This window comes from Pelophylax lessonae, assembly GCF_965119305.1.
Source record: "Pelophylax lessonae genome assembly, chromosome: 3".
Taxonomy (NCBI): Eukaryota; Metazoa; Chordata; class Amphibia; order Anura; family Ranidae; genus Pelophylax; species Pelophylax lessonae.
Genome location: NC_138770.1, coordinates 450,586,999 through 450,602,384, shown reverse-complemented (window position 1 = coordinate 450,602,384; position 15,386 = coordinate 450,586,999). Strand labels below are relative to the sequence as shown.

At 40.3% G+C, this 15,386-nt stretch overlaps 1 protein-coding gene across 1 annotated transcript in view; it reads left to right on the top strand.

The window, feature by feature from the left end:
• Positions 1-14,498, top strand: part of LTV1 (LTV1 ribosome biogenesis factor) — a 45,015-nt gene extending 30,517 nt beyond the window's left edge. The window contains exons 9-11 of the mRNA XM_082248844.1: positions 89-141; positions 3,870-4,070; positions 14,126-14,498. Of these exons, the coding sequence (XP_082104970.1) occupies positions 89-141; positions 3,870-4,070; positions 14,126-14,239 (368 nt within the window). The 3' untranslated portion in view covers positions 14,240-14,498. The remainder of the gene's footprint in view (positions 1-88; positions 142-3,869; positions 4,071-14,125) is intronic.
• Positions 14,499-15,386: the final 888 nt, after the last annotated feature.

Below are 15,386 nucleotides of genomic sequence, written 5' to 3'. Positions count from 1 at the left end.
TTAACCATACATTGTTTGTTTTTGTTTTTTTATTCAAAGTTTGATTACCTTTTAGTAAAAGTTTTTTTTTTTTTTTTTTTTTTCACAGGTACATATTCAAATTTATATAATCACCCCCAGATAATTAAAGACCCACCAAAGGTATGGTATTCCTCTAATAGCAGTGCATAATGTTAAGCAATTTCATAGTTTATAATAGTGGTCTCCAAACTGCGGCCTGGGGGCTGCAAGTGGCCCTTTGCTTGCTTTTATCCGGCCCTTGTTTCTGACATACAGTGCCTTGAAAAAGTATTCATACCTCTTGAAATGTTCCACCTTTTGTAATTTTACAATCAAAAACATGTATTTTATTGGGATTTTATATGCTAGACCAACACAAAGTGGCACATATTTGTGAAGTAGAAGGAAAATTATAAATGGCTTTCAAAGCCCTCAGAGGGTTGTTAGAGAACCTTAGTGAACAAACAGCATCTTGAAGGCCAAGGAACACACCAGACAGGTCAGGGATAAGTTTATGGAGATTCCTAAAGCAGGGTTAGGTTAGAAAAAAATATCCCAAGCTTTGAGCATCTCAAGGAGCACTGTTCAATCCATTATCTGAAAATAAAAAGAGTATGGCACAACTGCAGGCCAGGCAAGGAGAACATTAATCGGAGAAGCAGCCACGAGGTCCATGGTAACTCTGGAGGAGCTGCAGAGATCCACAGCTCAGTTGGGAGAATCTGTCCACAGGATAGCTATTAGTCGTGGTCTCCACAAATCTGGCTTTAATGGAAAAGTGGCAAGAAGAAAGCCATTGTTAAAGGAAGCCATAAGAAGTCCGGTTTGCAGTTTGCGAGAAGCCATGTGGGAGACATAGCAAACATGTGGAAGAATGTTCTCTGTTCAGATGAGACCAAAATTTAACTTTTTGGCCTTAAAGTAGAAGTCCATCCTAACACTAAAATCCCTGCATCTACAGACATCCACGTTCCAACACTAACCTATCTAGCCCTGTAAAGAAGAAATCCAAATACATGCTGTGGAGGCAGGTGCAGAGAACACAGCTGACAATGGAAGCCCCATAGTAAGTCTTTGGATGACGTCACTTCCCATTTATTTCACAGCCATTGTTGGCTGTGTCCTCTGCAGGGCTTCTGCTGCTGGAGACCAGATCGGATTGGCTTAAAAAAAGTTTTATTTATACTGATTTCTTCTTTACAGGGTTAGGTAGATTAGTGTTAGATCGTGGATGTCTGTATATGCTGGGATTTTAGTGTTAGGGTGGACGGAAAACTAACACTGCACATCACCCTAAACACACTATTCCCACCGTGAAACATGGTGGTGGCAGCATCATGTTGTGGGGATGCTTTTGTTCAGCAGAGACAAGGAAGCTGGTCAGAGTTGATGGGAAGATGGATGGAGCCAAATACAGGGCAATCTTAGAAGAAAACCTGTTAGTCTGCAGAAGACTTGAGACTGGGGCGAAGGTTCACCTTTCAGCAGGAAAACAACCCTAAACATGCAGCCAGAGCTACAATGGTATGATTTAGATCAAAGCAAATTCATGTGTTAGAATGGCCCAGTCAAAGTCTAGACCTAAATCCAATTGAGAATCTGTGGCAAGACTTGAAAACTGCTTTTCACAGTCACTCTCCATCCAATCTGACAGTGCTTAAGTTATTTTGCAAAGAAGAATGAACAAAAATTTCACTCTCTAGATGTGCAAAGCTGGTAGAGACATACCCAAAAAGACTTAAATCTGTAATTGCAGCAAAAGGTGGTTTTACGAAGTATTTACTCAGGGGGGCTGAATACAAATGGATGTCACACTTTTCAGATATTTATTTGTAAAAAAAAAAATTGAAAACCATTTATTATTTTCCTTCCATTTCACAATTATGTGCCACTTTGTGTTGGTCTATCACATAAAATCCCCAAAAAATATATTGACGTTTTTCATTATACCATGACAAAATGTGGAAAATTTCAAGGTGTATGAATATTTTTTCAAGGCACTGTAGTTCCCGACACTTTCTCTCCCATTGACATCAATAATTGAGCCCTAATCCTTCCATTTACCCCAATGATGGGGTACTATTGCCTCCCATTGACCCCAATGATGGGGGTACTATTGCCTCCCATTGACCCCAACGATGGGGGGCACTATTGCCTCCCATTGACCCCAACGATGGGGGGCACTATTGCCTCCCATTGACCCCAACGATGGGGGCACTATTGCCTCCCATTGACCCAAACGATGGGGCACTATTGCTCCCATTGACCCCAACAATGGGGGCACTATTGCTCCCATTGACCCCACCTGGGCACCGGTCCTCAGGAAGGATGTGCTGGAACTGGAGAAAGTCCAGACAAGGGCAACAAAAATAATTAGGGGAATGGAGGGCATCAGCTATGAGGAAAGACTACAAGCACTGAACTTATTCTCTCTGGAGAAGAGACGATTGAGGGGGGATATGATATCAATGTGCAAATATTGTACTGGAAACCCTAGCATATGGAAAAACCTATTCAGAGAAAGGAAATACAATAAGACACGTGGCCACTCACTAAAACTAGAGGAAAAGAGGTTTAACCTTAAAATACGCAGGGCGTTCTTCACTGTGAGAGCAGTAAGGATGTGGAATTCTCTTCCGCAAACAGTGGTATCAGCAGGGAGCATTGATAGTTTCAAAAAACTATTAGATGGGCACCTTAAAGACCACAACATACAGGGGTATACAATGTACGGTTAACAGCAAACACACACACACATCATAGGTTGAACTGGATGGACTGGTGTCTTTTTCAACCTCACTAACTATGTAACACTATTGCTCCCATTGACCCCGACGATGGGGGCACTATTGCTCCCATTGACCCCGACGATGGGGGCACTATTGCTCCCATTGACCCCGACGATGGGGGCACTATTGCTCCCACTGATGCCTGGAAATTTTCTTCTCGCATTGACCACAGTGCAGCCCCCCTAAAGTTTGAAGGACAGTAAAATGGTGTTATGTTTAGGAAATTTGGGGACCCCTGGTCTATAACAAGGTGCCAGGGAATCAATTTATTTTGTTTGTAGTGAAAGCTACAGGGCTAGGCTTTTTAGTAAAGTTTGCTTACCTTTTAAGCCTGCCCAGTTGGATTTTAGAGCTGTGAGGTTTCTTGAACAGGCTGCCTACAATCAAATATATAGGTATTGGCTTTGGACTGACCAGTGACCACCATCCTTTTTTGCACCGCATCACTATCCAGGATTCTACAACACTTTAAAAAATATAAGTATTGCATGTCTTAAATATTTACCCATATACAAAAACGTGGAGCACCGCTCAAAGCAGTGCAAAATTTCCCCCTGCAGTCCAAAGCAAAGATTTGGTACCAATGTTAAGACAAGCTCATCCAGACTAGCTGAAACGGATCAGAAGATAGAAGGTTGAAATGCTGCACATCGGAGCACAGCCACTATATAAATAGGTAAAGTTGGAACCTAAACTCCTCGTAGCTTTGCTCCTCTGACAAGTTTCACCCCACCTACAGGGCTTGATCTATTTATTAATCTTATTCTATGATTAAGCCTGGTAGGCGGGGTGGAACATGTTAGAGGAGCATAGCCAGTGGGAGTTCAGGCTGAAGCTGTAACTTTACCTTTCTATATAGTGGCTGGGTTCCATTGTGCGGTGTTTCCACCTTTTTGTCATCCGATCTGAAATATTCACGTTTGAAATCAAAAGAATTGCCATATTGTTCTGGCACGGAGGAGCTCAGAAGAAACCCCTCCTGGGCAGCCTAGTAATATATTAGAAAACATTTATATTCAAATGTGTGAAGGGCTCAGAATGAATGTTGCATGAAGGTGTTAACAGGAATTTGTTCTTTAGACCAAGCCAATAAAGGTATCTGCCAAAACTGGCATTCCACTGGGTGTTCTGCCTGGAAGGGGGCCTACAGCCAAACAAGTAGAGCGCATGGAAAGGATTAATGATGGAGATTTGCCCAGAGTTTCTACGCAGCAGCGTTCCAAACATGAATCCACCGTAGAGAAGAAAGTCAGGAAACAAGCTATAAAAGAAGAAAGAAAGGTGAGCTGTTTTCCCTTTCCTACTATTTACAATATTTAGATGCCTTTTTCTTCAGACCACTACCAACTAACATGAGAACAAGAACTCCTACATTTATGAACTTAATTCTATAATTTTTGTGGTCTTATTTAACCGCTTGCCGACTGCCTCGCTCAGGAGTACGGCGGCAGAGTGGCTCTCCTGCGCCAGATCATGTACCTAGTAAGTGATCTGACACTTCCGGGTAGGGGGTGCGTGCCAATAGCGCGGTGGTGGTGCTGTGATTACACAGCACAAGCCGATCAGCTAGTACTGGCCAATGGATGTCTGCCGGTGTTGTAAAATTTTGTCGGACCCGTGAAAAAATCGGACCTCGTCACTTCCGGTTATGGGAGTCTCAAGTGCGCATGCGCACCAGACATTATCTTGGTTTGGTAAACTTATAACACAGAGCGACCAGTTGAATGAGAGGAGGCGGGGCTGAGGTGGGACGGAAGACACCGCCGCGTCATCTGCAGAGCTGAATAGAGGAGGCGGGACGGAGGTGCGACCGTGTAATAAATGCAGGACTTCTGTTTTATTATCTTTACTAATTATCGTATTATTTACCCTTAGGATTTCATTACATTTAGTATTTCTTATTTTGCATTATAGAAATACTAAATGTCATGAAATCCGAAGGATAAATAATACGATAATTACTAAAGATAATAAAACAGGGAGTCGCTTAAGCCCTGCATATATTACACGGCCGCACCTCCGTCCCGCCTCCTCCGCCAGCTCTGCATATGTGCCTCCGTCCCGTCGCACCTCAGCCCCGCCTTCTCTCAATCAGCTGTCCGTTCTCTGTTATAATTTTGCCAAACCTCGAAAAATGTCTTCTGCGCATGCGCACGGACGACTCCTATCAACTGTTTTGTGACGCTCTGTCACCGGAAGTGACGAGGTCCGATTTTTTCACGGGTCCGACAAAATTTTAGAACACCGGCACCAGCTTATTGGCGAGGAGAGACACAGAACAGAGCCCTCCCTATGTAAACAAGGCAGAGCTCTGTTCTGTTAAGGGATGTGGTGGATTTTTCCCCTGCAGGGAATAAAATCCACCACATCCCTTACTAAAAACGGCACTTAGTAAACAAAAAAACACTGGTTAGGCACACATTTAACCCTTTGATTAACCTAGATATTAACACCTTCCCAGTCAGTGTCATTAGTCCAGTGACAGGGCATATTTTTAGCACTGATCACTGTATTGGTGTCACTGGTTCCCACGAAGTGTCAGATTGTCCATCGCAATATCGCAGTTCCGTTTATAAGTCGCTAATCATCGGCATTACTAGTGAAAAAAAAAAAAAAGAAATAAAAATTACAGTACATCTACACTATTGTAGACGCTATGACTTATGCACAAACAAATCAATATACGCTTGTTGGTATTTTTTTTTTTTTTTTTTTCGAAAAACATGTAGCAGGATACATATTGGCCTTAATTTATGACAAAATTGAATTTTTAAAAATGTTTCATTGGATATGTTTTTTATAGCACAATTTTGAAAAAGAAACCCACAATATTTTTTACATTCTCTGTCTTTATTTGCTCATAGAGCAAAAAATAAACTGCAGAGGTGATCAAATGCCACCAAAAGAAAGCTCTTAAATCTGGGAAGAAAATGATATAAATTGAATGTATGTACAGCATTGCATGACCGCACAACTGTCAGTTAAAGTAGCACAGTGCCGTATAGCAAAAAATGGCCTGGTCAAGAAGGGGAGTAAATCTTCTGGAGGGCAAGTCGTTAAAAAGTAAAATAAATGCACATTTCTTTGCAGATAAAAAGTGTGCATTTTTATATTTTTTTCTTGGCCTGCATTTAACCATACGTTTATAACTGGAATTGAAGAAAGGTTTAAACTGGTTAATTTTAAAGATTTAAAAGAGATGAACCTAGATTTACCTCATGGGGCCGATGTTGAAGTTGTGTGGTCACAGGGCCTTTCATTTCCCTTGCAGCATCTGCCATGTGGCTTATTTCTTCTTCCGCTCTGACACATAGCAGCTTGTTTGGTGTTTAAAAGAAAAACTAATTAATCAGTGCCATTTTAAAGTTCAGAAGCCCATCTGTCGCTTTCTTTCCAACTTGTGCCAGAATCTTAATTTTTGCTTGAGTCAAGAAAGAGATTTTGGGAAAAGACATGCTTTAAAGTTTTAGTTCATTTAAATCTTTCATAAACTTGGTATACTATAACCTCATTGGGCAGCAGTGGAGAGAGGCTGAAGTAGAAATATGGATCATAAAGCTTCTTCGCCTGATAAGAGAGTGTGTGTGTGTGTGTGTGTGTGTGTGTGTGTGTGTATATATAATATATATATATATATATATATATAATATCACTCAAAAAATTAAAAGAACACTTTAAAGATGCATCAGATCTCAATGGGGAAAAATATCATGCTGGATATCTATACTGATTTGGACTGGGTAATGTGTTAGGAACAAAAAGATACCACATCATTTGATGAAACTGATCAACCTACAGAGGGCTGAATTCAAAGACACCCCAAAAATCTAAGTGAAAATATGATGCAGCAGGGTAGTTAATTTTGCTGAATTTTCATTGCAGCAACTCAAAATGGTAGTTTGTATGGCCCCCATGTGTTTATATCCATGCCTGACAACGTCTGGGCATGCTCCTAATGAGATGACAGATGGTGTCCTGTCTCCCAGATCTGGACCAGACCATCGCTGAGCTCCTGAAAAGAGTGAGGTTCAACATGATGGCCTCCAATGGCCTGCAACATAATGTCCCAGAGGTGTTCTATTGGATTTAGGTGAGGCGAGTGTGGGGGCTATTCAACGGTATTAAACCCTTCATCCTCCAGGAACTGGCTGCATACTTTTGCCACGTGTCACGTGTCCGGGCATTGTCGTGCACCAGGAGGAACTCAGGACCCACTGCACCAGCAATAGGTCTGACAATGGGTCCAAGAATTTCATCCCAATACCTAATAGCAGTCATGGTACTATTGTCTAGCCTGTAGAGGTCTGTGCGACCCTCCATGGTTATACCTTCCTAGACCATCGCTGACCCACCACCAAACCGGTCAAGCTGAACGATGTTACAGGCAGCATAAAATTCTCCATGGCTTCTCCAGACCTTTTCACGTCTGTTAGATGTGCTCAGGGTGAACCTGCTCTCATCTGTGAAAAGCACAGGGTGCCAATTCTGGTGTTCAATGGCAAATGCCAATCGGGCTCCACTGTGCCGGGCAGTGATCACAGGGCCCACTAGAGGATGTCGGACTCACAGGCCACCCTTATGAAGTCTATTTCTGATTGTTTGGTCAGAGACATTCACACCAGTGGCCTGCTGTTGGTCTCTTTTGTAGGTCTCTGGCAGTGTTCATCCTGTTCTTTCTTGCACAAAGGAGTAGATGCTAGTCTTGCTAATGGGTTAAGGACCTTACACGGCCCTGTCCAGCTCTTCTAGAGTAACTGCCTGTCTCCTGGAATCTCCCCATGCTCTTGAGAGTGTGCTGAGAGACACAGAAAACCTTCTGGCAATGGCACATATTAATATGTCATCCTGGAGGAGTGGGACTGCCTCTGCAACCTAGGGTCCAAGTATCGCCTCATGCCAAATGCAAAACAAGTGAAAAACAGTCAGAAAAGACGAGTAGGGAATAAAATGTCAGTGACCTCCACCCTTAACACCTTTTACTGTTTTTGAGGTTGTCTCATTGTTGCCCATCTAGTGCACCTGTTGTAATTTTATTAACACCTAAGCAGATGAAGGTGATTAACATCACCCTCTGCTACTTAACTGACCAGATCCGTATCCCAGGAGTTTAATTGACTTGCTATATGCTATACTCTGATTAAAAAGCGTTCCTTTAATTTTTCTGAGGTGTGTGTTAGAGCTGCACGATTAATCGTATGAAAATCCCGATCTCGATTCACCCCCCCTGATGATCTAAACCTGACATATGCTTGATTCTTTGCATAGGAAGCAGAGAACAGCTGTGGAAAAAAAAAAAAGCCTCCCCGCAAACGCCTATCAGCATCAGTCTCCCAGTAACTATAAACAAAATGATTACATTGTATCTTTTCCTTCCCTCTGCCAGGGAGAAAGGAAGTTTAACCTCTTAGGCCCCGTTCACATAGGGGCGACGCTACTGGTCGCGGTGCGAGCAGCGCGCCGCGACCTCGGAGCGGCCGCCACGGACTTCATAACATTGAAGTCTATGGCGGTCGCCTCCTGGTCGCCCCAAAGAAGCTCCGGACCCTTTTTCTAAGTCCGAGCGACTTGTGTCGCTCCTATTAGAACGGGTCCACAGCTTCCCTATGGGAGGCGACCTGTGAGGCGACCAGGTTGCCTCACAGGTCGCCTCAGTGTGAACCGGGACTTAAAGACTAGACCTTTTTCTGACACTTGTTGCTTGCAAGTTAAAATCATTTTTTTTTTGCTAGAAAAGTACTTAGAACCCCCAAACATTTTTATATATTTTTTTAGCAGAGACCCTACAGAATAAAATGGCGATTGTTGTAATATTTTATGTCACACTGTATTTGCGCAGCAGTCTTTCAAACGCAATTAATAGACTTTAATGAATAAAAAAAAAAAAACGTAACAGTAAAGTTATCCCAAAGTTTTTTTTGTTACACAGAGAATCGTGATCTTTATTCCAAGCTAAAAAATCGTGATTCTCATTTTGGCCAGAATCTTGCAGCTCTAGTATATGTATATATATATATATATGTGTGTATATGTATATATATGTATATATATATATATATATATATATATATATATATATATATATATATATATATATATATATATTGTATTTTCTGGCGTATAAGACTACTTTTGAACCCCAAAAAAATCCCCCAAAAATGGGGGGTCGTCTTATACGCCGAGTATAATATTTCCAAGGTAACCTAAGTATAAGTATTACCGGTAGACGCTGACTGTGTGGGAATCCTGTACCGGTATACCGTATGTACCGTAGCGTCAGCTACATACAGTGTACCGCGCTGAGCCAATCAGGGAGAGCGATGTATTCTATTATTGAATGCAAAGCCTGCTCGGATTGGCAGAGTAACATCAGCCCGCCTCTCTGACTTTGCCAATCTGAGCAGGCTTTGCATTCAATAATAGAATACATCGCTCACTGTGATTGGCTCAGCGCGGTATACTGTATGTAGCCGAAGCTACGGTACATACGGTATACCGGTACAGGATTCCCGCACAGCCAGCGTCTTGAGATTACATCTACTGGTAATACTTAGGGTACCTTGGCGATATTATGAGAGATTACATGTATTACAGTACTTGGGGTACCTTGGAGATCTATGAGAAATCTGATGTTTTTCAATGGTGTTGGCTTGCTTCGGAAGGGGGGTAGTCTTATACGGCGAGTATAGCCCATAACCTATGTTTTAACTTTAAAATTTTGGGGGTCGTCTTATACGCCCAGTCTTATACGCGGGAAAATACGGTATATATATATATATATATATATATATATATATATATATACTGTTTTTTTTCGTGGACTGCCAAAATAGTATGTTTGAAGATATTTATCTGGCTAGTAATTGTGGGGGGTGTATAATACAGTGTGTTTAAAATAAACATGGGCATCCCACAAAACTGGGATAAAGTTGTGGCCAGGCAGCCAGGAGATAGATATAAAAAAAATTTCAAAGGCTTTAACCACTTGAGGACCGCCGCAAGTACATATACTGCAGCGGTCAGCCCCCCCTGGGCAAAGTGACGTATGGGTACGTCACTCGCCCGCGAGCCAATAGGGGGCGAGCGCGCCGCCGGAGGCGCACTCCCGCCCCCGCTCGTTCACTCACTGCCATCCCTGCGTGAGTGACCGGCGGCTCCGATGTCCGGGATCTCCCGCTGGAGAGGGAGAAAGGCAGGCGGCTAATGTAAACAAAGCCGCCTGTCATTCTCCCTGGTGTAACTGCAGAGATCATACGATCCTGCTATGTAGGATCGTATGTCTCTGTGGTTACATCAAAAGCCACGCCCCTTTACAGTTAGAAGCACGCACCTAGGGACACACTTAACCCCTTGATCTCTAATAAAGTTAACCCCTTCCCTGCCAGTGTCATTTTTACAGTAACAGTGCATATGTATAGCACTGATTACTGTAGTAATGTCACTGGTATCCCCAAAAGTAACAAAAATGTCAGTCAAGGGTCCGATCTATCCGCCGCAAAGTCGCAGTCCCGCAAAAAAAATCGCAGATCGCTGCCATTAATAGTTAAAAAAAAACAATAAAAATTACATAAATCTTTCCCGTAGTTGGTAAATGCAATAACTTTTGCGCAAACCAATCAAAATATGCTTATTGCGATTTTTTTTTTTTTCACCAAAAATATGTAGCAGAAAACAAATTGGCCTAAAATGTTAAAAAATTTAGATTTTTTAATTTTTTTGGGGAATTTCATATTAAAAAAATTTGAAAAATATTGTTATTTTTTTTCAAAATTGTCGCTCTTTTTTTGTTTATAGCGCAAAAAGCAGAGATGTATAGTAACTAAGTAGAACTACTGTCTTTCCTAGAGTAGAATTTTTTTCTCCTACTTCCACTTTTACTTCACTAGATTTTTTCGATGATTTCAATACTTCTACTCCAATATTTTTTTTTTGTGCTGCATAGTTACTCGTTACTATTATAAAAATTACCTCTGCCAGAACAGTAGATGGCAGGTTTCATGAAGCTCAAAACATGTGTATTATCAGCGCATACGAAAATAAATGCTACTGTATGTATGAATAAAAGCTGCATTTGAAATAATAAAAAACAATATGATGTTCAAACTTTTGGCTTCTTTCTTTAATAACTACATAACACAGTACTTGTACTTTTACTTTCAGTACTTGAGTAGCAATTTATATTTCAACACTACTGGTACTTTTACTTTCAGTACTTGAGTAGCAAAATTTTTTAAAAAAACTACTTGCAATACTTAAGTACAAAAATTGTTGAATACTTTAGTACTTCTACTCAAGTCACTTTTTGATCGAGCACTTGCACTTTTACTCAAGTATGGGTTTCGAGTACTTTATACAACTTTGGCAAAAAGTAAAAATTGCACAGGTGATCAAATACCACCAAAAGAAAGCTCTTTTTGTGGGGAAAGAAAGGACATCAATTTAATTTTGGGTACAGCGTTGCACGACCGCGCAATTGTCCGTTAAAGTCACGCAGTGCCGAATCGCAAAATAGGCCCTGGTCTTTGAGCAGCAAAATCCTCCGGGGCTTAAGTGGTTAACAATGCCTAGAAGCATAGTGAAGTCTATTATAGTAGATGTGTCTACTTACCTATTTTAAAAATCCCCTCCTGTCACGTGATCCTGCCACTTTGACTCCCATGTGTTAGTGAGCAGCTGGGGAGAGGAAGGAATGCCGGCAACTGCTTTGCTATGGCAGCCTATGGTTGAAGTCCTATCTCCTGGATTTCCCAGCCACTGTCCATGGTGGAGCTGAAGGATCATATGACTGGACTGGAGTAGATTTAACCACTTGCCGCACCGTGACGTACCTGTATGTCATGGAACCTTCAGGGTTATACCAGTATGACATACCGGAATGGGCCCCAATCATCTCAACGAGTGTAAGAAACCAGAAGCGACAAGTATTTAGTCACTTCCGGGTTTGCCGTTTGTAAACAGACCTTTTACTAGTTTGAAAAGCAGAGGAGAAATCTGGGGATGTCTCAGTAAAAAGGACCTGTCACTGCCAATGTTTACATTGCTTGTGATAACAATAAAAGTACTTAAAAATTAAAGGCACGGTGTAAAGAAAAAAATCACATAAAAAATAATTTTTTTTCAAAGTGCCCCCGTGCTCGCGCACAAAGGTGAACGCACGTGTCAGTACGTAAACTGCGATCACACCACACATGTGAGGTATCAAATGTTAGATCGAAAGCAATAATTCTAACACCAGACTTCCTGTGTAAATGTAAAGTGATAACATGTAAAGGCTTTTAAAGCGTTGCCTATGGATAATAAAACGTACGTAGAATGTCGCTGTTCCACGGGGTGCACACAGCTGTAAAGTATGACATTTTTGGTATGTGTTTACTCAGTGTAACATCAGCTTTTATATTTTACAAAACAATTGGGTATGTTTTTTTTTTTTTTTTTTTTTTTTTTTTGTTTTTGTGCATTAAATTTCATTAAAGTGTATTTTATCCAAAAAAATTGGATATGAAAAACCACTGCGCAAATACCCTGTGACTTGCATCAGCCCCCATTTTATTCTTTAGGGCCTCTGCTTTAAAAAAAAAAAAAATATGTTTGGGGATTTTAAGTAATTTTCTAGCAAAAAATACAGATTTTTATATGTGAACCAAAAGTGTCAGAAACAGGCCTGGTTAAGTACACACAACTTTTTTTTTTTTTTTTTAACAGAATGGTCAAAAAAAGGAGTGGGAACCTCTTTAAGAACATTTAGGCTTTTCTTCCACTTTAACCACTTCCAGACCGCACCACAGCAGATATATTGCTACAGGACGGCCCACCTTCTGCCTTACTCACAGCAGAAGCCAAACAGCAGGTGCCAGGCAATAGATGTCTGCTGGCACCTGCTGATCGTCAGGCAGAGACACAGACCGGAGCTCTGCCTATGTAAACAAGGCAGAGCTAGGTTCTGACGAGGGAAGTAACGGATTTTTTTTCTCTGCAAAGCAGTTAATAAAATCCATCACTTGCCTTATTACAAGCAGCACATACAGGACACAAAACCCTTAAAAACCTTTAATCACCCTAGATGTTTAACCCCTTCCCAGCCAATGTCAGTACAGTGACCATGCATATTTTTAGCATTGATCACTGTATTAGTGTTGCTGAATCCCACAGAGTGTCAGTTAGTGTCCGATTTGCTGCCGCAGTCACGCTAAAAGTCGCTGATCGCCACCATTACTATTATAAGAATAAATAAAAATTACAGTATATATCCCATAGTTTGTAGATGCTATAACTTTTGCCTAAACCAATCAATATACCTTATTGGATTTTTTTTTTTTACCAAAAACATGTAGCAGAATGCATATTGGCCTAAATACATGAGGAAATTAGATTTTTTATTTATTTTTTTATATATATGTTTTATAGCAAAAAGGAAAAAAAAAAAAAAAAAAAAAAAAAAATATATTCAAAATTGTCGGTCTTTTTTTGTTTATAGCGAATAAAATAAAAACGCAGAGGTGATCAAATATCTCCAAAAGAAAGCTTTATTTGTGGGGAAAGTAGGATATCAATTTTATGTTGGTACAGTGTTACTTCAACTGAAAATTGCGCAGTTATGCAACACTATGCCATATTGCAAAAAATGGCCTGGTCGTGAAGGAGGAAAATTTTCCGGAGGTAAAGTGATTAAGGTGCACATGGTGGTAGGATTATACTCTAAAAGGAATGCATCACTGTCTAAGTTTGTAAAAAAGAAAAAGGAACAGTACTTTTGCCCAAAAATTATAAACGAAGATTCCTGGAAATGCATTTACAAAGTAATTAACACTGTTTTCCTCAGTCATCTTCCAAGATCGCACAATGGAGAGAATGACTATTGCATTATAAAGGCTCACCATGAGAGAAGTGTGGAGGGTCCATTTGGGGACTGGCTTCTGAAAATACTAGTCCTCTATTATTTTGACTCTTTGGCTTTAAAGCTTTGAGTCTCTGGGAAATCTTCCACAGATTGCAAATTAAACCTGAGATGTCTTATCCATTCCCCTATCTGCCTAGAAAAAAAAATATATATGGATATGGGCTGTAAATAGAATACCCAAGCTGATTTTGCATAGTTTGCAGCTGTTGACTCATGGCTGTTTCCTGTGTAGCATTAATAACCAAATCCATGGTTGATACGTAAGATGTTGGTGCTAGACAGGGAAAAGCCTGTGATGTCACCAAGAAGGGGTTTCACAGGAGGGGGGGTGGATACTAACTTACTAGGATCTAAAACAGTTTAGCTAAGTGTGTAGGCTAAGGTAGGCTGCCTGTTCCTTTATATTTGTGTTCAATTAATGTTAATTTTTTTTTTTCCCCAGGAACGAAGAATGGAGAAGAAAGCCAATAAACTTGCTTTTAAAGTAGAAAAGAGCAGACAGGAGAAGGAACAACTGAATTTGAGACAGAATCTTCAAGGGCTTAAGATTGCTTAAAAATCCCACAGCAGACCAAAAGACTAGAAGTTCCTTTTCTGTGATACTTGCTGCTGCTGCAGCAAGAAAATTTTAATAAACATTACTGCATCGTGCTGCATATTACTTTTTAGAAAAGTATCTTCACTTCAAGGTTGTATCAGAAATGTATTTGTCTATGGAAGAAAAATATGGATTTTGATCTTATAAGATGCTTTATATACCGAGGAGGTGTGTACAATGATTTGAACAACAATATTTAATTTTTTGACTGTTTTTTTTTTCTTTTGACTTATTAAATTTTATTTTGGATTCCAGCAAGTATGATTGCTTTGAAAAAAGAATCAGCTAAAAAAATACATGCGGGTACTGTCAGCCGTTATAGTTTCCCTTTAACTCTTCCAATGCAAGAGTTTTTTTTTTTTTTCACACACATGCTAAAATGTACAAAAAAACACATTAAAAACCCCAAAGCATTATACATTTTCTGAATGCAAAGGAACCCATAGAGTAAAACGATGGTAGTTGCAATTTTTTTGGCACAAGATATTAGTGCAGTGATTTGTCAAATATATTTTCATTAAAAAAATACGCTCAACATAATTTTAGTGCATACAAACACAAAAGCATTCCCAAATTTTTGTAATAAAAGGTGAGACTAAGTCGAATAAATTTATACCAAATACTGTATGTTAAAACTTAAAATTGCCTGTGGTCGCACTATGAAAGCTTTGCATAGGGGTTGCTTTAAAACTCTTTAATTTTATTAATTTGACGTTAATCGTAAACAGTGGCCTTAGAATTATTTTTTTCTCACTTCGCCATGACCAATACCACATGTGTTATGCAATCATAGTGGTTTTTTTTTTTTTTTGCTGTGCTTTTAAAAGTTGTCTATTTTTGCTAGCACTTCTAATTTTATTTTTTTCAAATCAAGACTTCTCTACAACGCCTTTAGGGATGGTCTCTAAAGCTATCTGGTGCTGCCAACCTCAGTCTAGCTTTTGAAGTGCCCTAACCAGACCCTGCTGAACGGGCAGTTGCGGGCCCAACCTGGAAGCGACCTTTGTCAATACACATGCACAGAGCAGTGCTTGTCTAGAGACCCTGCATCCAAGGAGCACCTGACCTGCTTGGTCATCGAGGGACAATTTCAGTCTTATCCTTG